The sequence below is a fragment of the Erinaceus europaeus genome, chromosome 12 (assembly GCF_950295315.1).
Source record: "Erinaceus europaeus chromosome 12, mEriEur2.1, whole genome shotgun sequence".
Taxonomy (NCBI): domain Eukaryota; kingdom Metazoa; phylum Chordata; class Mammalia; order Eulipotyphla; family Erinaceidae; genus Erinaceus; species Erinaceus europaeus.
In genome coordinates, this window is record NC_080173.1 from 71,125,121 (window position 1) to 71,147,589 (window position 22,469).

Consider the following 22,469-nt stretch of genomic DNA (forward strand, 5'->3'; position numbering starts at 1 on the left):
GACAGGGCAGGGGTTGTACTATAAGGCTATTTTAATTAGTCATGAAAGATATTAGGCAAGCATGAAGATTAAGAAGAGATATTGGGCAAGTAGGAGTTTGGTGAGGGAGCTGGTGATGATAAAGTTTCAGTTACAAAAGTGCCTGAAGTACTTAGGTTCTGTGAAATGACTTTTGAGGACCAGAATCAGAGGGATCAAGGTCTATGAACTCCACCTTGGATTGTACTGAATACTTCCATCTTGCCCCTTGCAACTCCATCTTGACTACTCACAAACAAATAAAACAAACAACTCCACAACAACTGGTGTAACTGAAAAACATTTTTATATATTCATAAAACAGTATGTGCTTCCATTTAATATTATAAATCACACCTTTGCTTCACAAAAGCCACATATTATTAAAAATAACAAACATTTTCATGCTAATAATTTTTGCTAAGGCTCTTATAGGATTCTAGGAAGATAGGAGTAGCATCATTCACTTGGCAGGGGAAGGAATTGGATCTTGCAAAGGGGAAGGAACATAACTAGCATTTCACATTTTATATTATCTCATTTTATATTATTTCATTTTTCTTCATTTTTTACTGAACATATTTGACATGTAACATTGTATAAATTTAAACCATGTGCTGTCTTGATAATTAATATAAAGTATAGTTATATTTGTCATGTTACATAGAATAATAATTATAGCACTTCATGATATCATTTACTGTGGAATCTTTATAAACAACTTATACTCATGGAAACAAATTAAAAACTGCCAATAACTTAAGTGAAATATTTTTAATTATTAAATAAGACATTCCTTTTAGAATGATAAGGTTGCTTCAGATCACAACTCAGGGAGACCAGGAATCAAATGAATCAAACATTTGTCTGGTTCTTCTTCAAGGTTTGTGATTTCTGGTCCAGGTACTTAATAGCATCCTGGACCCACTTCTTCTGGGGATCAGCACAGATATCCTTGACCAATTTGGTTTTGAAGCTGCATGAAAAAAGAGAAGCAATCAGAATGATATTTTTTGAAAACTATGTCCATTTAGCACTAAGCACTCCATGTCCACCTGTCATGTGATGATAGCTTAGCCATGGGGGAGGTGGAGGCTCCATTGGGAGGGTGTTGAAGGGTGTTGAAGTATGGCTGCTATTGGCCCAGTAAAGCTATCCTCAGTCTTGACTAGAAGGAACTGAACTGACCTGAACAAAGTCCAGGCAGGGAGTCCCTGGAGTGAACATTATCTATTGTGAAAATTCCTGGATTAGCTCAGCAAGGACAGACTCTGTGTCTCTGATTCTGAGTAAATCTGACGTAGTTCTTAGCTTCTGCTCCCTGAACATGAAATGTTTAGACTGGACAAGGTAAGCGTTGTCTACTTACATCACAGCTTTCTGGGGGCATTTGTTGCCAGTAATTCTTCTGTAACTCTGAAGCCGTTGAAAGGAGATTTTCTTACCCGTCATAGTAAAGCAGCAGACGGTTGCAATAGATGCTGAATTTGGAGGGTAAATGAATAGAAATGAGTAACCATGCAAAAGACTTGAGTTCAAGCCCCCAGTCCCCACTCGTAGAAGGAAGTTTCATGAGTGGTGGAGCAGTACTATGGGTGTCTCTCTTTCTCTCCCCCTCCCTCCCTCTCCTATTCCTCTCAAGTTTGTTTTATGCCTATCCAAATAAATATATAAAATATTTTTTAAAAGAAAGAATGAGCCACTAATAATATGTAGATATTTTAAAGTGTGGTAGAGACCAGTTCCCAAATCACCTCTCTCATCACACTGAGATGGCTATATGATGGGCAGGGTACTAGTCTCTAAATCTTCTCTATTCTCTGCTTTTGGAATTCAGCATGACTTGTTTTATAGCCACTTTTAGTTAGAATCATGAATTAGTTTTCACTAGTAAATGATAAGACAAAGTGACCACTGCCATTTCTGAGTGGGAATTTGTTAATTGCCAGTGCAAGGCCCCAGAGACCCTTCTCCTTTGTCAGCGTCCCTGAGAGCTGTTACTCTACTGGTCCAGGTCCTAAGCAGAAGCTCTAGAAACCATGTTGTAGACATTCATACCAGTGAGAAACTGACCTTCATTGCTTAATCCTGATAGTTACAACTGCTTGTTATCACCACATGTATTATATTAACATTGGAACATGCAATACATAGAAGTCATTAGGGATCAGAAAAAGCTGGTATGGTGTAAGCACCTATTATTTTTCCCAAAACACACCTCAAGCATGTCATTTAGAGATAATTTCCTGGGACCTTGGTCTCTTTTTCTAATCACTGTTTCTGAAAGCTGTCTGGCAGTCTGATGAAAATTATGGGTCTCCAATCAACTGACTTTTTTGCCTCCTCCACCAATTGCTCAATGTGTGCTCTGTGGTCACAGTAACAGACAGTCTTCCTTTCATGTGTCTTATCCCCTGACAATCTAGGGACAGCTGGTCACAAGTGCACAAAACATCTCTTAATAATCATGCCAGGAAAGAACCTGATTGCTGCCCAACGTGCCTTGCCTTCTAGTCCTGGCTCTTCCGCTAATCGTGATGTTGGGTACTTCTACTCACAGGACCTAGTTCCCCCTAATTTTTAAAGTGCAGTGTTTGTAGCAGGATCCTGCAGATTCTTGCTGATCTAATATTTCTGAATCTGCCCAATTTTCCAGCTGTGATGGGGGGACTCACCTGGATGAGAGAGCACCTGGATGCTGAGGGCAGCAGCTGTGAGCAACAGGCATAAAAACATCGTGGAAACCTTCATGATGGAGTCCGAGGATGAAAATGTCAGCCTTCGAAATGTTGCCTTCTGGATTTGTCTTGGTCTCTCTGTAGCTCTGGCTGCTCTGGCTGGCTTTTAAAGACAACAGATAGAGTTGGAGCTTCCAGGGAAGCTGTGCCTAGCCAGAGTCATGGTCACATCATGAAGAGGGGAGGTCTAAAGTTGCTGACAACATTCCAGTTCTTGGCAAGTTAACAGGTTGTAACTAGCAAAAGCTAGTGGGTGGGATCTTGGCACATTTTCATCTTTCCTGGAGCTGGAAGTAAGGACGGATGAGAATGCCTGTGTGCTTGTGAAATGACTGATTGCAATTAGTAATTTGAGAGGCTACTTGAAAATACTGATTTTCTGACATGAAACATCTGTAGCATATGGAAGAAGCAAGGACACCCAGGGTATGAAAAGATAAACCTCAGGAGTCGGGCTGTAACACAGCAGGTTAAGCGCAGGTGGCGCAAAGCACAAGGACTGGCATAAGGATCCTGGTTCAAGCCCCCAGCTCCCCACTGCAAGGGAGTTGCTTCACAGGTGGTGAAGCAGGCCTGCAGGTGTCTATCCTTCTCTCCCCCTCTCTGTCTCCCCTCCTCTCTCCATTTTTCTCTGTCCTACCCAACAATGACTACAACAAGGGCAACAAAAAGGAATAAATAAATAAATATTTTTTTTTTTTAAAAAAGAAAATAATCCTCTATTCCCCATGTGCACAAGGTAGTCTTCAGGACTTGAAGGCCAAGAAGTGACCCCTACAGACTTCTAGGCTCTTATCTAGATGCAGAGAAATTTCAACGTATCTGAAAAATTGCTGGTTCTCTGGGATCCCAGGAATGGGAACATATAAGATCAACATTCATAACTCAATCCAGTTGTCCCAGAGGCCTTAGCGAAATAGGATGTGAAGACTAGGTAGATTCTGTTGATCTTAATTGCCTATACTCTCCTTCTTAAATTTTTTCTATGCTATTTTTTGTTACCACCAAAGATACGGCTGAGTCTCAGTGTCTGCACAATGAATCCACTGATTCCAACAGTGGGTTCTTTCTCCTTTCATTCCCTTCCTTCCTTCCTTTTTTTTTTTTTTAAATTTTAGATAGAGGTAGAGAGAAATTGAGAGAGAAAGGAGGCTGGTCAGTGGCACACTGGGTTAAGCATACATAGTATAAAGCGCAAGGGCCCAAGCAAGTATCCCAGTTCAAGCCCCCAGCTCCCCACCTGTGGGGGAAGGGGTTGCTTTGCAAACTGTGAATCAGGTATCTCTCTGTCTGTCTCTCTCTCTCTCCATATATATATATATATATATATATATATACCCCTACCATCACAATTTCTCTTTGTCCTATCAAAAACAAGTTGAAAAAATGGCAACAAGAGCAGTGGATTTGTAGTGTGGGCACCCAGCCTGCTGGACCCCCTGCTTCCAGCTTTTCACCACTGAGTATGATGTTACCTGAAGGTTGGCTATATATTGACTCCACTATCTTGAGAAATTTTCCATCTACTTACACTTTTTGTAGCATTTTGATCATAAAGGGTTGTTGTATTTGTCAAAGGCTTTCTCTGACTCTACTGATATAACCATGTGATTTTTGGTCTTGCTATTATTGATGTGGTGGTTTTTTTTTTATTGATTTATGTATATTAAACCAACCTTCCATCACTGGGGATAAATCCCACTTGGTCATAATGAACAAACCTTTTTAATATACTGCTATATCTGGTTGGCTAGAATTTTGTTCAATATTTTAGCATCTATGTTCATCAGACACAATGGTCTGTAGTTTGTAGTTTTATTTCTTTTCTTTCTTTCTTTTTGTTGTTTTGTTGTAACCTATCTGCTTTTGTTATCGGGGTGATTTTGGCTTCATAGAAACCAGAAAGGAGTAACCCTGTGTCTTCAATATTTTGGAAGAGTTTTATAAGTAGTATTTTTAAAAGAATATATATTATTTATTTATTTATTCCATTTTGTTGCCCTTGTTTTTTATTATTATTGTTGTTGTTGTTGATGTCATTGTTGTTGGATAGGACAGAGAGAAATGGAGAAAGGATGGGAAGACAGAGAGGGGGGAAGAGAGATAGACACCTGCAGACCTGCTTCAACACCTGTGAAGCGAGTCTCTAGCAGATGGGGAGCTGGGGGCTCAAACCGGTATCCTTCCGCCAGTCCTTGTGCTTTGTGCCACCTGCGCTTAACCTGTTGCGCTACCACTCAACTCCCTAAAAGCAGTACTAACTCTTCCTTGGAGGTTTTGTAGAATTCATTTATAAAACCATCTGACCCAGTACTTTTATTGTTGGGAAGGTTCTTGATAATTGTGTCAATTTCTTTGGCTGTGATTGGACTGTTCATATTGTCTAGTTCCTCTTTGTTTAATTTTGGAAGTTATTATCTATGTATGAACTCATCCATTTCTTCTAGGTTCTCTAGATTGGTGGCATATAGTTGTTCATAGAAGCATCACATGATACATTTCTGTGTTGTCTGTTGTGGTATCTTCTCTTTAATTTACAATCCAGTTCAGTTGGGACTTCTCTCTTTTTTGTCTTGTGAGTCATGTCAAAAGTTTGTTGAATTTGTATACTCTTTTGAGGAACCAACATTTAACTTCCTTGATCTTTTGTATGGTTTTCTTATTTTCAATGTCATTTATTTCTGCCCAACTTTAGTTACTCCAGTCCTTCTGGTTTCTTTAGAGTTCCTTTGTTCTTTGTCTTCTAAGTTGTTAAGGTGCACCATCAGGTTGTTTATTTGAGCTTTGTAAAAAAAAAATTTTTTTTGTTATCTTCATTTGATAGAGATAGCCATAAGTCGAGAGGGGAGGGAGAAGATAAATGAGGTAAAGAGACAGAGAGATACCTGCAGCCCTGTTTCACCTCTTGTGAAGCTTTCCCCCTGCAGGTGGGGACTAGAAGCTTGAACCTGGGTCCTTGCGCATTGTAGTGTGTGTGCTTAACCAAGTGTGCCACCACTCGGCCCCAAGCTTTTTCTTATTTCCTAATGTGTGCTTGTATGGCTATGAACTTCCCTCCCAGTACTGCCTTAGCTGTGTCCCAAATATTTTGATAACTCGTGTCTTCATTTTCATTGAATTTCCAAAACATTTTGATTTCTTAATTTCCTCTATGACCCAGTAATTCTTAAGTAGTGTACTGCTGAGTTTTGATATTTTGTAACTTTTAGTAATTTTTGTTTATTAAGTGTGGTCTGTTGTTGTAATTTAACTTAAAAAGGAGTTTTGTGGGAGCTGCTGTGACACATTAAAGGATTCACAGCAGGGAACTGGGAATGGGTTTAACCATCACAAAGTTTATTAGGGTGAAAAAGGTAAAAGGCAAAATAAGCAATTATCATTAAGGGGTTGAGTGTACACTAGGTCCATAAAGTCTTAGTATAGTTATCAAAAGTTTAGTCCCATAAGATAAATAATTATCAGCTCTGGTAAATGTTGCTCATGGCTATAGAGGGGTCTAAAAGTTTATCAGCTAGCAGAGTCACATATGTCCAGTTTCCAGGAGAAGTAGCCATGGTGGATACCTGGGGCATCTCCTCCGAGATGCTTCTGACCAGGAGAAGAAGAAGCAGCTGAAAGAGAGTGACCTGCTCTAAGTCCCATGCATTATATCTTCCCTTCTCTGTGTGTCCAGCCTCAGGCTGACCTGACGACATTCATATGCTAATAGTCCCAAACTCCTGTTGGGGTTACAACAGTCTGTGAAGAAGCTTAGGATGATTTTAATACTCTTGAATTTATTGACACTATCTTTGTGGCCTAGCATATGGTTTATCCTTGAGAATGGCCCATGTGGATTTGAATAGAATGTGTATTCCAGTTTCTGGAGTGAATGATTCTGAAAATGTCCAATAGTTCTAGTTGATCTATCTCTTCATTTAGCTCCCTTATTTCTTTATTAATTTTCTGCCTAGATCATCTGTCAAGTTGATAGAGTGAGTTGTTGAAGTCCCCTAATATTACTGTGCTGCTGCTGTTAATATATTGCTATAGGTCTTTCAGTAGATGTTTGATGTATTTAAATGACCTCTCACTGGGTGTGTAGATGTTAATAATCTTTAAGTTCGCTTGATTTAATGATCTTCTGAGCACTAAGTAATGCCCACCCCTATCTTTTAAAATTTCATTTATTTTAAAGTCTGTTGCATCAGATATGAGAATAACTGTCCCTGCCCTTTTTTGTGGTCCATTGACTTGTATAAAAGTTTTCTATCCTTTCACTTTGAGTCTGTGTTTGTCTTGTTGAGTTAGGTGGGATTCCTGCAGACAACATGTGGTCACGTTGTGTTTTCTGATCCATCTGCCTACTCTGTGCCTTTTAATATGTGAATTCAGGCCACTGCATTTATTTATATTATAGATTGGAGATATTTTAATGTTATTGTAGACTTTTAGAGAGTTCTGATATACGACATGTTTATGGTGATGTGAATGTTTATAGAAGAGCTTTCAGAAAGTTTTTCAGGGAAGACTTAGTGATAGTTGATTCTTTCAACTGTTGCTTGTTAGAGAAGATTTTATGCCTCCCTCTAGTCTGAATGACAGTCTAGCAGGATATTGTAGTATTGGTTGAAAGCCTTTCTCACTGAGCACTCAATAGATATCTTGACATTATTTTCTGGCCTTTAGTTTTTGGGTGGAGAAATATTCTGCTCATTTTATGGGTTTTTCTCTGTAGGTGACTCTATGTTTTTCTTTTGCCACCTTCAGGATCCTTTCTTTATCCTTATTCCTTTTCATCTAAAAATTATTTCTCTTGGTGTCTTCATGTCTGGCATAATTCTGTTTGGGACCCTCTGGGCTTCTTGAACCTTTATGTCTTTTATGTTGTCTAGAATAGGGAAGTTCTCAGCTATTATGTCCTGTAGAATGCTTTCTTCCTTTCCCTCTCTTTCTTCCTTTTGTAAGCTAATAATGCATATATTATTTCCTTTGAAGTCACCCATATGTTTCTGTTGTTGTTTTCAGTATCTCTTAATCCCATTTTGAGACTTCTTACTTCTTTCTTAGTTTTCTCTAATTTATGCTCAATCTTGCTAGTTCTATTTTCTGCCTCATTTATTCTATTCTCTCTCCCCATCTGCTGTTTTCTGTAGCTCAATTATTTTGTTACCCTATTCTGATACCATATTAGCTTGTTCAGCTGGTTGTGTTCTTTGCTCAGATATTTCAGCTTTAAGCTCTCTAATTACACCCATTTCTGATGTTATTATTTTCAAAAGCTTTCCTTACTCCTGTGACTAATTCCTTGCTTGGTATTTGGATTTTATCTTCATTCTTAAGTGCTTCCTCTTTTTTTTTTTGGGGGGGGGGTAATCTGTGCTTTTGTATTGGTTCATCTCTCCAATGTTTCTTCTTGGTTTAACCATTATATATAGTGTGATATGAGGTCCCTCTCTCAGTACTTTTCAATCCACTGATCACTCTTTCCTGGATTTGACCTGTATCTAAATGAGACACTTAAAGAATTCACAGTTGTAGAAATTAAGTTTCTTCAATGTTATCTCAATCTTTGAGTTGAAGCACAGTGGTTGTTAAATCCTCTTATGTTCTTTTTTTTCCCTGTAGGCTATGGGAGCCTATGGGCTTTTTAACAGTATGTAGGTTTTTTAAATTTAATCATTCACTCCTTACCAAGAGATAAAACAGGGTAAGGGAGAGATAACACAGTGGTTAGGCAAAGAGACTCCAATGTCCTGAGTGTCCAAAGCCCCTGGCCCAGTTTGGCTGCTCTGATAGCAGCTAGAGCCAAGTCTAGCAACACTCCTTGGCCCTGTGAGTTTTCTATTCTTTATTCTTCTAATATTAAGGACCCAGGATCATTATAGGATACAGAATATAGAAGGTCTGGCTTCTCTAATTGCTTATCCTCTGAACATGGGCATTGGCAGGTCAATCCATACTTCAAGCCTGTCTCTCTCTTTCCCTACTGGGGCAGGGATCTGGGGAGGTGAGGCTCCAGGACACATTGGTGGAGTCATCTGCCCAGGGAAGTCATATTGGCATCATGGTAGCATCTGGAACCTGGTGACTAAAAAAGAGTTAAGATATAATGCAGAACAAATTGTTGACTAATCATGAACCTAAATGTTGGAATATTTCTGATGAGATTTGGGGATCTCCATTTTGGAAAAAGCTAGTAGGTCTATTTTAGGTATATTCCAAGGGGCCCATGATTTTACTAGTTTTTGTCTGAGTCTGACATCTAGTATGCAGCTCCCAAGTTATTGTCTGGGGAGATTATGTCATAGTTGGAAAAAGGACTAGAAAGCTTGATGGGGGAAGACAGTTGCCCCTAAATTGCTGGGCTAGTGTGGGGCACCTCTTCCCCAGGTGGCACACTCTCTGGGTTGGAGAGAACTTGACCAGACTCAGCCTGGGCTGCTACTCACTCAGCGAAGCAGAAGATAGATGACTCAGAAACTCGTGGCAGCATGGTAATGCAAAAGGATCTCTTGATCAGAGAGCCATTGCTTTTATAGGATAAAACTTGAAGTGTCAAGTTAGAAATGGAAATGGCTAGGAAAGGGGGTGGAGAAAGGCAAAAGCATGTTAGGAAGGTAGAAGCTTCCTTAGCAACTGTTGCAAGGGTTTTAACCCTTGGGATTTATGTTACCCTGCAGGCAGGGCAGGTCTTGAGGTAGAAAGAAAATAGATCAGTGGGATGGGTGGGGATTTTTCAGGCAAAACAATGATTATGTAAATAAGCCATAGTATAAGCAATGCAGGGGATGCTGGCTTAATGCCTGACACTAAATATGGGGAAAGTATACAAATATAGTTAACTGTAATCCCCATCAATTTGATCTGGGGCCCATATTCATCACAGAAGCCTGTGTAATCTTTGCATCCCTGTAGATCAGAGCTACATTCTGTGGTCATGGCTAGGAACATTCCAGGCTGTACTAATTTCAGGACCCACTTGTTTAATATCTTTATTCCTACAAGGAGAGATGACATTTGAAATGTAAATTATTGATTTAGAAATTTCTAAGATAATAGGGGTATAATTTCACACTTTTCCTACCATCAGAATTTGGTGTCCCCACTCCCATGACTTTAACTGCAGTAGTTCTTCCAAAATCACAGATATGGATTAACTATTATTTCTATAGCTATCTATCTGTATTTATATATGTTTACCCATTTCTTATTATGGTCCTGCCTTTTATTCCTTTATTAGTCACAATTACTTCTGAGTGTCCTTCTTATTTATTTAAGTTTTCCTCATCTCTCTCCAGGTCCTGATGGAATTAGAGTTTAGAGTCCTCTGGTAATCTTTCCCTAACATTTACCCCTCTGGGAATATGAACCAAAATTCTTTTTTTTTTAATGGCAATTTTTTTTTATTTTTTAATTTTTTTATTTAAGAAAGGATAAATTAACAAAACCATAGGGCAGGAGGGGTACAACTCCACACAATTCCCATCACCCAATCTCCATATCCCTCCCCTGATAGGTTTCCCATTCTCTATCCCTCTGGGAGTATGGACCCAGGGTTATTGTGGGTTGCAGAAAGTGGAAGGTCTGGCTTCTGTAATTGCTTCCCCGCTGAACATGGGCATTGACTGGTCGGTCCATACTCCCAGTCTGCTTCTCTCTTTCCCTAGTAGGGTGGGTCTCTGGGGAAGCTGAGCTCCAGGACACATTGGTGGGGTCTTCAGTCCAGGGAAGCCTGGCTGGCATCCTGATGATATCTGGAACCTGTTGACTGAAAAGAGTGTTAACATACAAAGCCAAACAAAGTGTTGAGAATCATGGACCCAAAGCTTGGAATAGTAGAGAGGAAGTGTTAGGGAGGTACTCACTGCAAACTCTAGTGTACTTCTGCTTTCAGGTATATATTTTGCAGTAGTTTATGGATACGTGTGAACATATGCTCTCTCTCACAGAAACTGGTGTATATCTAGGTTTTGGGACTTTGTTAGAAAGTTAACCACCTGGGATGGAATTTATGAGGTGCAGAAGGTGGAAGATCTGACTTCTGTGATTGCTTCTCCACTGGACCTGTTTCTGTCTTTCCATAGTGGGGTAGGACTCTGGAGAAGAGAGGTTCTGGGACACATTTGTGATGTTATCTGCCCAGGGAGTTCAGGATGAAATTGTAATAGCATCTGCAACTTGGTAGCTAAAATTAAGTTAGATATAAAGCAGAAAAAAAATGTTTAATGAACAGGAACCATAAAGTAGGAATAGAGAGAAAAAAAAGTAGGAATAGAGCAGATGGGAATAGGGACTGTAAAGTGGATCAAAGATAGGAAATCTATTTTAGAAATGTTTCTAGGGGGCCATGACCATGATAATTTTTGCTGGAGCTTGAGATGTAACCTGCAGGTAGACTAAAGTCATTATGAAGATGGTACCAGAGTTGAGAATAAGACTAGAAAGCTGAATCAGAGCAGAAGATAACTCCAAAACTTGAAGAGGATATATAAATTCAATTAACCATTTACCATGTGGATCTGATTTGAGGCCTATATCTGTTCATATTTAGCACAGGAGCCTGTGTAATTTCTGGGTCATTGTCAGTCTGTGTTCACAGTCCATGGTCACAGTTGGGAACATTCTAGGCTGCACTCATTTGAGGATTATTTTTCCTTGAGTGGCTGAGTAGGATGACCCAGCTTCCTTTCAAAGAGTGAGACAGTCCTTAACATTGCTAGTTCATAGGGCAAGGTCCTAAAGAAGCCCACAAGAGTGCTTATCATAATGTTTCTGATGTAAGGCCAGTGATGGTGGAGAGAATGATCTATTAGAGATATAGGCCCACTGAATCTATGGGAGGATCCAAGGATTCCCTGATTAGGGCCCCAGGTGATGGGGTGGCCTGGCAGTCACCAAGAAATCCAGGAGGAAGACTGGGAGTATGGATCGACCAGTCAACGCCCATGTTCAGTGGGGAAGCAATTACAGAAGCTAGACCTTCCACCCTCTTCAACCCACAATGACCCTGGATCCATACTCCCAGAAAGATATAGAATGGGAAGGCTATCAGGGGAGGGGATGGGATATGGAGATCGGGTTATGGGAATTGTGTGGAATTGTACCCCTCTTATTCTATGGTTTTGTTAATGTCTCCTTTCTTAAATAAAAATAAATAAATAAATAAAACAAAACAAAAAAAGAAAGCCATGAGGAGAGGAAAATTTGTGAGATTTTGTTCCAGAGATCCTTCTGGAAAATTGCCTGTTAATTAAATTTAACCAATATTATTTAAACATTGATATGAGCTTTTTTTTGTCAAAAGTATCAAAGTTCTTAAGGCACAAAGATTATTATAAAGTATGCCTTTTAAACATATTTATTAAAGGGACAAAGGGAAGGAAGAAGGGAGAAGTAGAGCATTAATCTGTCACATGTGGTACCAGGAATCAAACTTTGAACTTTATGTTTTCAAGTATTTTCTGTATGATTAATCATAGCTCCAGGTGACCATTTCCTTTCTTTATTTTATTTTATGGGCCATAGAAAAATTGATATAGGGATGGAGAGAGAGAGAGAGAGAGAGATCTGTAGCACTGCTTCATCAATTGTGAAATTTCTCTTGGGCAGGTGGGACCCAACTCAGAACTTAAACCTAGGTCTTTGAGCATTAATGTGTGTGCTCTACTGGGTGCACTACTGCTGCTCAGCCCCCTGGCATTATATTTCTTTATAATAACTTAATCAATTTTTGTTTTGTATTTTACCTTATTCAGTAACTAGGCGTTAATGCAGAAGTTTATATCTATACTCAACTCTGTTGGTGTTGTATATATTTTCTCTTTTTAATGGTTCTGCCACCTTTTCACTTTGAAGTCACACCTAAAGCTGTTACTACTTCTGAAAGTCCTTCCTTTTTTCTTTTAGCTCCAGTCCTGATGGAGTTAGAGTTCAGAGGCCTCTAGTCATCTTCCCTATCATTATCTATCTAGCCTGTCATTACTCTCCTGCTGGGAATATGGACCAGAAATTATTTTTGGGGTGCAGAAGGTGGGAGTTCTGGCCTTTGAAACTGATTATCTGCTGGACATAGGCCCTGGAAGTTCAATCCATACCCTTAGCCTATTTCTGTCTTTCCCTAGTGGGATAGTACTCTGGAGAGATGAAGTTCTAGGACACACTGGTGAGGCTGTCTGCCCAGGAAAGTCAGAATGGAATCATGATAGCATCTGCAACTTTGTGACTGAAAGATGGTAAGATATAATGCAGAACAAAATGATTAATAAGCAGAAACCAAAAAGTAGGAACAAAGCAAATGAAAATAAGGATCTTAGGGAGGAAAGAAGCTAGGGAGTCTATTTTAGGTATGTTCACAGGGACCTATGACTTTTATAGTTTTTGCTTGATTTTCAAAGCTCACATGGAGTTGGACAATAATATTGTCTGGGAAAATGGTGTCATAGTTGAGAATAGTGCTGGAAAGTTGGATTAGGGCAAAGGGTAGCTCCCACACTTGAAAAATCTATGACTAAAAGTAACTGTTTATCCCATCAATCTGACCTAGGGTCCATATATATTTAGAATTAGCACAGGGACCTGTATAACCTTTGAATCCCTGTAGCTCAGACCTCAGAGGGCTAGGATATAAGTGTGGGAATCCAAGATTTCTCTGACTAGAGATACAGATCATGGCATGGTCTGGTATTGACCAAAAAGTCCATTATTAAAAGTGTAGTCTCTAGGACAGAAACTTCCTCTATTGACACTTAAAAAAATATTTATAAAAAGGAAACACTGACAAAACCAAAGGATAAGAGGGGTACAACTCCACACATTTTCTACCACCATAACTCATATCCTATCCCATCCCCTCTGCTGATAGCTTTCCTATTCTTTATCCCTCTGGGAGTACGGACTCTGGGTCATTATGGGGCTCAGAAGGTGGAAGGTCTGGCATCTATAATTGCTTCCCCACTGAACATGGACTTTGGCAGGTCAATCCATACTACCAGCCTGTTTCTCTCCTTCCCTAGTGTGGTAGAACTCTGGGGAAGCAGGGCTCCAGGATACATTGGTGGAGTCATCTGCCCAGGGAAGTCTGGTTGGCATCATATTAGCATCTGGAACCTGGTGGCTGAAAAAAGAGTTAAGATATAATGAAGAACAAATTGTTGACTAATCATGAACCTAAAGGTTGGAATATTGCTGATGAAGATTGGGGGGTTTCCTTTTTGAAGATAGCTAGTAGGCCTATTTTAGTTATATTCCAAAGGGTCCATGGCTATACTAGTTTTTCCCTGAGCCTGAGATCTGATATGTAGGTGGACCCAAGTTATTGTCTGGGGAGATGATGACATGGCTAGAAAAAGGGCTCTAAAGCTAGATCAGGGCAGAGTAAATTTCCCAAATATGGAAAAGGTGTATAAATATTATTGGTTGTGAACTCCATCAATTTGATCTGGGGCCAATATTCAGCATAGGAGCCTATGTAACCTCTATATCCCTTAAGTCTGAGCTCGCATTCTGTAGAAACATTCCAAGCTGCCCCTATTTCAGGAACCATCTTCCTCAGGTGGTAGATAGAGTATGTTATACAACCTCCCAAGGGAGGATAGAACATTCTCTCCCATTGAGGCAGTGTCCTATGGGGGCCCCCAAAGGGGTCCCTTGTGTTGTTCCTGATGGAGATGAGCAGTGACAATGGAGAGAGGAATCTATTCACAGTCTAAGTTCATCATGTTTGTGTGGGAATCCCAGGACTCACTGACTAGGGCCCCAGTTGATGGGGTGGCCTGATAGTGACTAAAGAGTCATCATTAAAGTATGCCAGTCTCTTGCCCTTGTTCAGCTTTTGCAGTCCTTGCTTTGATAAGTTTAGCTTTGGAGTGACTGAGGGAAGTGTAATAGGAAGTAGTTGAGGAGGGTATCTAGGTCTAAGTAGAAACTACTTCATTAGGAACTTTATGGTGTCTTTTTAGGACTTTCTACTTGCGTGCTTCATTTATTGACTCACTGCAAACTATTGTGTACTTTTGCTTTAAGGTATATATTTTGCCCTAATTTATGCATACATGTGTACTTATGCCCTATCTCATGAGATCTGGTCTATATCTAGGTTTTGGGGCTCTGTTAGAAAATGAACCACCTGAAATAGAATTAGAGATTCCTATGAAAAAAGAAAGGTCTCACCCAAATAATGAGGGTGAAGGGTTGACATTCCACACATATGTCTCTGGACATAGTCTGAAGTGAAGCATGCTGAGGTGGTACTTGTTGAGTTGATTGGGCTTGGATCAGCAGATTCAGTATCATTTGGAATAAATTGAAAGAAGCAGGCAGGAAATTAAGCCCCACCCTAGAAGTTCCAGGACTGGGGGAAATATGGGTTTTATAGAGGGAGCGGGATGTTCCTGCTATCTTAGGGTTTAAGAAGGCAATAGATATAATCAAATTATTTGGTAATTGGGTTAACTTTGAAAATCCTATTGTTAAGGTTTGCTGTATCATACCATAATTTATGAATTGACTTTTTAAATATTTATTTATATTCCCTTTTGTTGCCCTTTTTTACTGTTGTCATAGTTATTACTGCTGTTGTTGTTGTCATTGTTGGATAGGACAGAGAGAAATGGAGAGAGGAAGGGAAGACAGAGAGAGAGAAAGACACCTGCAGACCCGCTTCACCACTTGTGAAGCAATTCCCTTGCAGGTGGGGAGCTGGAGGCTCCAACCAGGATCCTTAAGCTGGTCCTTGTGCTTCATGCCATGTGCACTTAACCCACTGCACCACCACCTGACTCCCAGAACTGACACTTTTAATTAAGGTGGCTGTCAGTTAGGATTGGGGGCTATCACTTGCTGTATAGTCTTGGCCTAAGTCTGAGGGCTGAGGTTTCTTCTTTAGACTCAGCTTTCTAAGCTACTTTATTTACTCAGCCTGGCAAAATTCACATTTATAAATTTATGACACAACACCCTCTAGAAGGAAATTTATCTATTTAGTCTCCTGTGTTATTATTATGGCTTGGTGCCTGCACTTTAAGTGATGGAGGACCCACACCCATATCAATAGATAAAGTCCATATAACTAGTGATCTCACGACCACCTGATGCTACATGGCCTAGCCCAAACTGCTTTTGAGGATAATGACATTATTTTGGCAGTCCTGGTCTTTCATGTTGGGTATGACTGGACACAGCACAGGATAAAAGTGGTCTAAGAAGGCATCTAACAGTCTGACAATGACCACAGCAAGCAGTTGTCCTTTCCCAGATGGCACCAGCTATTTGAGAAAGGTAGATACTTGGCAAGTTTCAGGGAAAGGGCATTTTCCTCGGTTTACTGAAAAAAGAAAGAAAGAAAGAAAGAAAGAGAGAGAGAGAGAGAGAGAGAAAGGAAGGGAGAAAGGGAGGAAGGAAGGAAGGAGAAGGAAGGAAGGAGAAGGAAGGAAGGAAGGAAGGAAGGAAGGAAGGAAGGAAGGAAGGAAGGAAGGAGAGAAAGGAAGGGAGTTGGCAGTAGCGCAGTGGGTTAAGCCATGTGGCGTAAGGCACAAGGACCAGCAAGAATCCCGGTTGGAGCCCCCCAGTTCCCCACCGGCAGGGTAATTGCTTCACAAAAGGTGAAGCAGGTCTGCAGGTGTCTTTCTCTTCCCATCCTCTCTGCATTTCTCTCTGTCCTATCCAACAACGACGACATCAATAACTACAATAATAAAAAGGAATAAATAAATAAAGGAAAAGGAAAGAAAAATTCTCTTCACTATGCTAATTGTTCAGTGTGTCTTTTTTAATATTTAATTTATTGACTTTTTAAATTTTTTAATTTATTTTATTTTTATGTATTTTTTTATTATTTTTTATTTAAGAAAGGATTAATTAACAAAACCATAGGGTAGGAGGGGTACAACTCCACACAATTCCCACCACCCAATCTCCATATCCCACCCCCTCCCCCGATAGCTTTCCCATTCTCTATCTCTCTGGGAGCATGGACCCAGGGTCATTGTGGGTTGCAGAAGGTAGAAGGTCTGGCTTCTGTAATTGCTTCCCCGCTGAACATGGGCGTTGACTGGTCGGTCCATACTCCCATTCTGCCTCTCTCTTTCCCTAGTAGGGTGTGTCTCTGGGGAAGCTGAGCTCCAAGACACATTGGTGGGGTCTTCAATCCAGGGAAGTCTGGCCGGCATCCTGATGACACCTGGAACCTGGTGATGCAAACTCTAGTGTACTTCTGCTTTCTTACTTTGGTGCCATACTCCAAACTCAGTCAATTTCTGCTTTGCGTTTCTACTTCTTTTTTTTTTTTACATGCATAACATTCCCCAGATTCCCATTTAACAATACAACCCCCACTATTTCATTCATCAGTGTGTCTTTTAAGCCATTGATACTATAAATGCATCTACCATAAAGGGTTTTAGAAATACAAGATGTGGGGGTTAGGTGGTAAGGCAGCAGATTAAGGGCACATGGCGCAAAGTGCAAGGACCGGCACAATGACCCTGGTTCGAGACCTCAGCTCCCCACCTGCAGGGGGGTTGCCTCACAAGTGATGAAGCGGGTCTGCAGGTGTCTATCTTTTTCTCTCTCTGTCTTCCCTTCCCCTCTCCATTTCTCTCTGTCCTATCCAGCAACAATTGCATCAATAACAACAAAAAACAATAATAATAACCACAACAACGATAAAACAACAAGAGCAACAAAAAGGGAAAACAATGGCTTCCAGGAGCAGTGGGTTTGTGGTGCAGGCACTGAGCCCCAGCAATAACCCTGGAAGAAAAAAAAAAAGAAATATAAGATGGCCTTCAACAGTTACCATCAGGAAACTATTACTTACAAGATCTGGAAATTACACGGCACACTTAGGCAATGACGAGGTCATAAGGAGGGAGAGAGAGAAAGAGAGGAAGGAAAGAGAGAACAGGGAATCTGTTTTAATTAGGACCAAAGCTGGGGTTTTTAATTTCTTTTTCTTTAAGAATTTTTTTAACTTTATTTATTTGCTGGTTATAGACAGTCATAAATTGAGGGGGAAGAGGGTGATAGAGAGGGAGAGAGACAGAGAGACACCTGCAGCCCTGCTTCACCACCTGTGAAGCTTTCCTCCAACAGGTGGGGGTTTTAATTTCTTAGGCTCATACTTTATTGGTCTATTCAACTCCTATGAAAAGGAACTGAAAGAGCAGAGGTGGTCAGACTGCATGCCTTTGAGTACACAGATTCTCAGTTCCTGCTCTTTACCTGCAGGTGAAGTGCATCTGCAGGAGTCTTACTCTCTCTTGCTGTCTCCTCCCCCACTCTCAATTTTCTAGGTTCTATCCAATAGAATAGAAAGTAAAAGAAAAGGGTAAAATGTCCACTGGGTGTCAGTGGATTTGTAGTGTAGGTATGAAGTCCCAGTAATAACCTTGGTGGCAAAAAATTAAAATTAAAATTAAAAAGCCAGGCAAGATATAAAAGAAGGAAAAGGGGAAGATACAAGTCATACTCAATTGGCCACTTATCTAACTCAATTAGGATTTGTAAAACAAAAGGAACCTCAGTGGAGGAGTTGGCCTGATTTTCATGTAGTATGTGTTGATCAATTATTTAAGTACTCTTTTTTGAAGTGGATACCCCTTTGCTAAGGATGCCGTGACATCAAGCTTAGATTACAAATAAAGAAAAGTCAACTCTAGGATTTTAGAATATAATGGGGGTTGTGAGACAGGCTACATAAATAAGTGGGGAACAGATGGTCAAGTGAGTATTAAGAATATGTAAGCACACATGGTGAAAAGTGAAAGGAACGGCATAAGGATCCCAGTTCAAGCCCCCAGCTCTCCACCTGCAGGGGTTACTTCACAGGTGGTGAAGCAGGTCTGCAGGTTTCTGTCTTTCTCTATCCCTGTCTTCCCCACCTCTCTCAATGTCTCTCTGTCCTTTCCAATGACAACAATAACAACTACAACAAGCACAACAACAAGAGCAACAATGGGAAAATGGCTTCAAGGAGCAATGGATTTGTAGTGCAGGCACTGAGCCCCAGTGATAACCCTGGAGGCAGATAAATAAATAAATGAAATGAAATTAAGAATATGCAAAAATCACTAGAAACATCTATAGGAAATGATAGAAAAACCTGTATTTAGAAAGAGTGTCAGATTGCTATAAGAGAATGCTGGACTTTGACCCCAACACACATACTGCCACCTTCCATAGCTGAACTTGTGAATTTATATTTTCATTTCATTATCATTTCATTTTAAATGTAGTACTGGAAACCCTTCCTCCTCCTGCCATGTTAATTAACTGTTACCATAGCAAGGCACAGAAAGGAGGAAAGGCCATATTTCAGAATCCTCCAACCATTCACTTTAATATGAACAATTAGAATGTTATTTCCATTTACTGAAACAAATAAAAATCTATTTTATACCATAGGAAGTAGATACATGATTATTCTCCCTACCCCAGACCCACTTAAAACTCATAAACTGCCCCGACCAGCAGGGCGGTGAACAGGGGCTAGGAACCTAAAAGATCTGGAATGGCAGGGACAAGAGACATGAAAGAACGACAGCAAGACAAGTTTCTGATCAAGCTGCAAAATTTTATTGTGTTCACAGGCATTATAAGGCTTTGGGGAAGGAGGGGGAATGCTGGAGGGGGAGGAGGGGGGGCAAACTTCAAAGTGAAATGTTCCTTGCAACCAGCAATGGCCGAAACCATGTTTATTACCACAACTGTGTGTTGTCTCACTTGATTACTGATAAATGGTTTACCTGAGGGGAAATGGCCTGCCCAGGGGGGAAATAAAACTTGTCTTGAGGGCTTCCATTGTTTTAAAGCTTATCAAGCAGAGAAATGGTTCCTGGCAATAAGCAAGCTCCAAAAAATTGGTATGCTTCCAGAGTCATGGCCACTTACTCTATAAATGGCCTGCACTTTAATTATGGAGTGTGTGTCTTTTCATTTCTCCGACAAAATTTCTACTTTCCTGCTAAATTTTCTGGTGTGTTCCTGAATTCCTTCTCAGGTCCATGCCAAGGACTTATGGCAAGCTAAGAGGTAGCACAGTAACCATGCCAACCTTGGTGGATTATTGGATTACTGTGTATGTATTCCAAAAGTTGAAGTTCTATTGTTTTGGCTTTTGGCCAGTAATGGTAGTTAGACACATGCAAAACTCAAGCAAATAAGTCAATGAGTATCAGATAGAGTCATAGAAAAGATTAAAGTTTTTCTGATGATTACATGACAATTTTCTGGTCCTGACTGCAGTTTTGCTCAGCTTTGTAGCTTAGGCCCCTAGCCTGGCAAAAACCAAATTTAACAATTTATGTCAAAAAGCAATATGCATGTAATTATTATTAAGATGGAGCTGATTTGGTGGACCAGAAATGACTGACAAAAGAGTCCAAGTTGGGCTTCTTCCTGTATCTTCTCCCAAATTTTTCTCACTGTTTCCAATTATGGGCATATTTTACCAGCAACAGTTTCCAGGAATGCCTGAATGCTACACTGGTGGAGAAGTGAGGTCTCAAAAGTTGTGTCAATACAGCACATTTGGGATGTTTGGATGATGCGATAAAGGGATTGTGTTTTCTTTAGTTGGAATGATTTCATAACTCTATTTAGTGATTTAGAAGGCCCTACAAGCAAAATATTTTCCTTTTTAAAATTTTTCCCCTCCTGGGATTTTGAGTTAATCTTTAGTAGAGAAGCCTCAGTGGGAATAAGGAAACTAAATAATTAGACAGTAAAGTTTGGGAACTGTTAGTAAAGTCAGATAGGAAAACTCCAAATCCTCATGTAAGCTATTAATGAGCATTCCTAACACAAAGTATATTCCCAGTGGAGGTGCTAAAAAAAAGACCCCTAGAAGACCTCTAGAAGTTTCTGGCCTCTGCAAACCTCTGTTAATAATTTCCTCTTTTGGTAAATTAATTATTAAAATTGAAGACACTGGGGGGGGCAGGAGATTAATGAAAGATATTTGTTTCCCTGGTTTTAATCAAAGTAGACACCATTTCTCTTTGTTCTAACTGGAAGGGAAATGATTTTTTTTTTCTCTCTTCAAACTCCTATTTTGTGAACTTCTCTCAACTCCCGGAAGGCACTTCTTGATAACTCCTTCTTCTGAAATCTTGCAATAAAAAGTTACTTAAGATCACATGTACTTACCCTTAAGATTACTTAAGATCTCAGTACTTACCCTTAAGATTCCATAAACATTTTGGATCTTTACTAAGAAGTACTGGAACTGTCTGCTGGGGGTCATTTCCAACACTGGTGAAACAGAATCCAAAAAAGATATATTTAAAAATCAAGAATCAATAACACACACAACTGTTGGTAAGGAAAACAAGAAATAAAATGTTATTAAAAGTAGAAAAACATTGGTGTTTTGCACCAAAGTAAGACTCTGGGGTGGGGCGGGGGAAGGGTTCAAATTCTAGAACAAGATGGCAAAGGAGGACCTAGTGGGAGTTGTACTGTTATGTGGAAAATTGGGAAATCTTATGCAGGTACAAACTATTGTATTTTACTGTTGACTATAAACCATTAATCCCCCAATAAAGGATTTTTTTTAACAAGTAGAAAAACCAGAAGTAAAACTTTAATAAAAGAGAAAAGCCATTTTTTTCAGTGGGGTGTGGGGAGAAATACAAACTCAAGTCTTTTCCCCTTCCCTCCTTCTCTCTTTAAACTATGCAGTTTTACTCCTCTACACCTGGCATTTCCTTCTCAGTAAGCATCAGTAGGTATTCAGAAGACCAAGGGTTTAGCTAAACAATATGAATGATAACCAGTTTCCTCTCGTACTACAATAGATATTTTAATCAACAGATATTTCTTTACAGTGATGCTAGTTAGACTACAGTTCCTTCCCTCTTCCACTAATAGCTGCAATCTGTTTTTGGCATTGCTAAAGTCAGAAATGACAGGAAGTACCTGGGGGAACACAGACACTGCTGTACTCTTCCAGGGACACTTGTGTTCACAGGGGAAGGAAACTGTCGCACCAAAATGGGAGTGGTAATAGGTGTGGGCGTGGCTTAGAGAGGAGGTGAAGGTTAGGCTTGCATGTATATATAAGGTAGTTTTTTTTTTTTTTTTTTTTCTAGAACATTGCTCAGCTCTGGCTTATGGTGGTGCTGGGGATTGAACCTGGGATCTTGGAGCCTCAATTATGAGAATCTCTTTGCATAACCATTATGCTACCTACCCCCAGCCTATAAACTAGTCTATGGGAGTGGCCTGGCTCTCTCTGCCACTGTGGACCTGTCAATATGTGAATGCAGCTCTCAGGCACTCTCTCTTTCTTTCTCCCTCTCTCGCTCTCTCTCTTACGGCCCATTGTACTCTAATATGTGGGTGTTGTCGATTTTTCTTAATAAAGTTTAAAATGTCTTAAAATCATGTTTTCTCCTCAATTCATTGTTGGGATTATGTATGACAAACTTTTGAACATGTGGCGAACAAACCTGGCCCGAATTCCCCCCAATACAATACTAATAAATAATAATACATATACCAATATCTTAACTATAGTAGGTGTTAACTGGAATTTCTTACTAATAATTTTTCATTTCTGCTTGCATGGTTAGACTGGCAGCCTTGTCACCAGCAAACTTAGTAACAGTCACCTCAAAATAAATAAATAAATAAATAAATTACCAGACCCCCTAGGCCCTCAATTCACATGCATCTATTCTCTTTTATATTTGCCTCCCCACCTTCTAGTAGGCAAGAGGCAATTTCAGTGGT

The 22,469-nt window shown here is 39.9% G+C and overlaps 1 protein-coding gene across 1 annotated transcript in view; it reads right to left on the reverse strand.

Annotated features, from left to right (window-relative positions):
• Positions 1 to 308: 308 nt before the first annotated feature.
• LOC103108112 (eotaxin) overlaps positions 309 to 22,469 on the reverse strand; it is a 46,984-nt gene continuing 24,823 nt past the window's right edge. Inside the window, exons 3-6 of the mRNA XM_007516980.2 lie at positions 20,914 to 20,987; positions 2,694 to 2,859; positions 1,388 to 1,499; positions 309 to 994 (exon numbers count right to left, since the gene is read on the reverse strand). Coding sequence (XP_007517042.2) covers positions 874 to 994; positions 1,388 to 1,499; positions 2,694 to 2,859; positions 20,914 to 20,979 — 465 coding nt within the window. The 5' untranslated portion in view covers positions 20,980 to 20,987 and the 3' untranslated portion in view covers positions 309 to 873. The remainder of the gene's footprint in view (positions 995 to 1,387; positions 1,500 to 2,693; positions 2,860 to 20,913; positions 20,988 to 22,469) is intronic.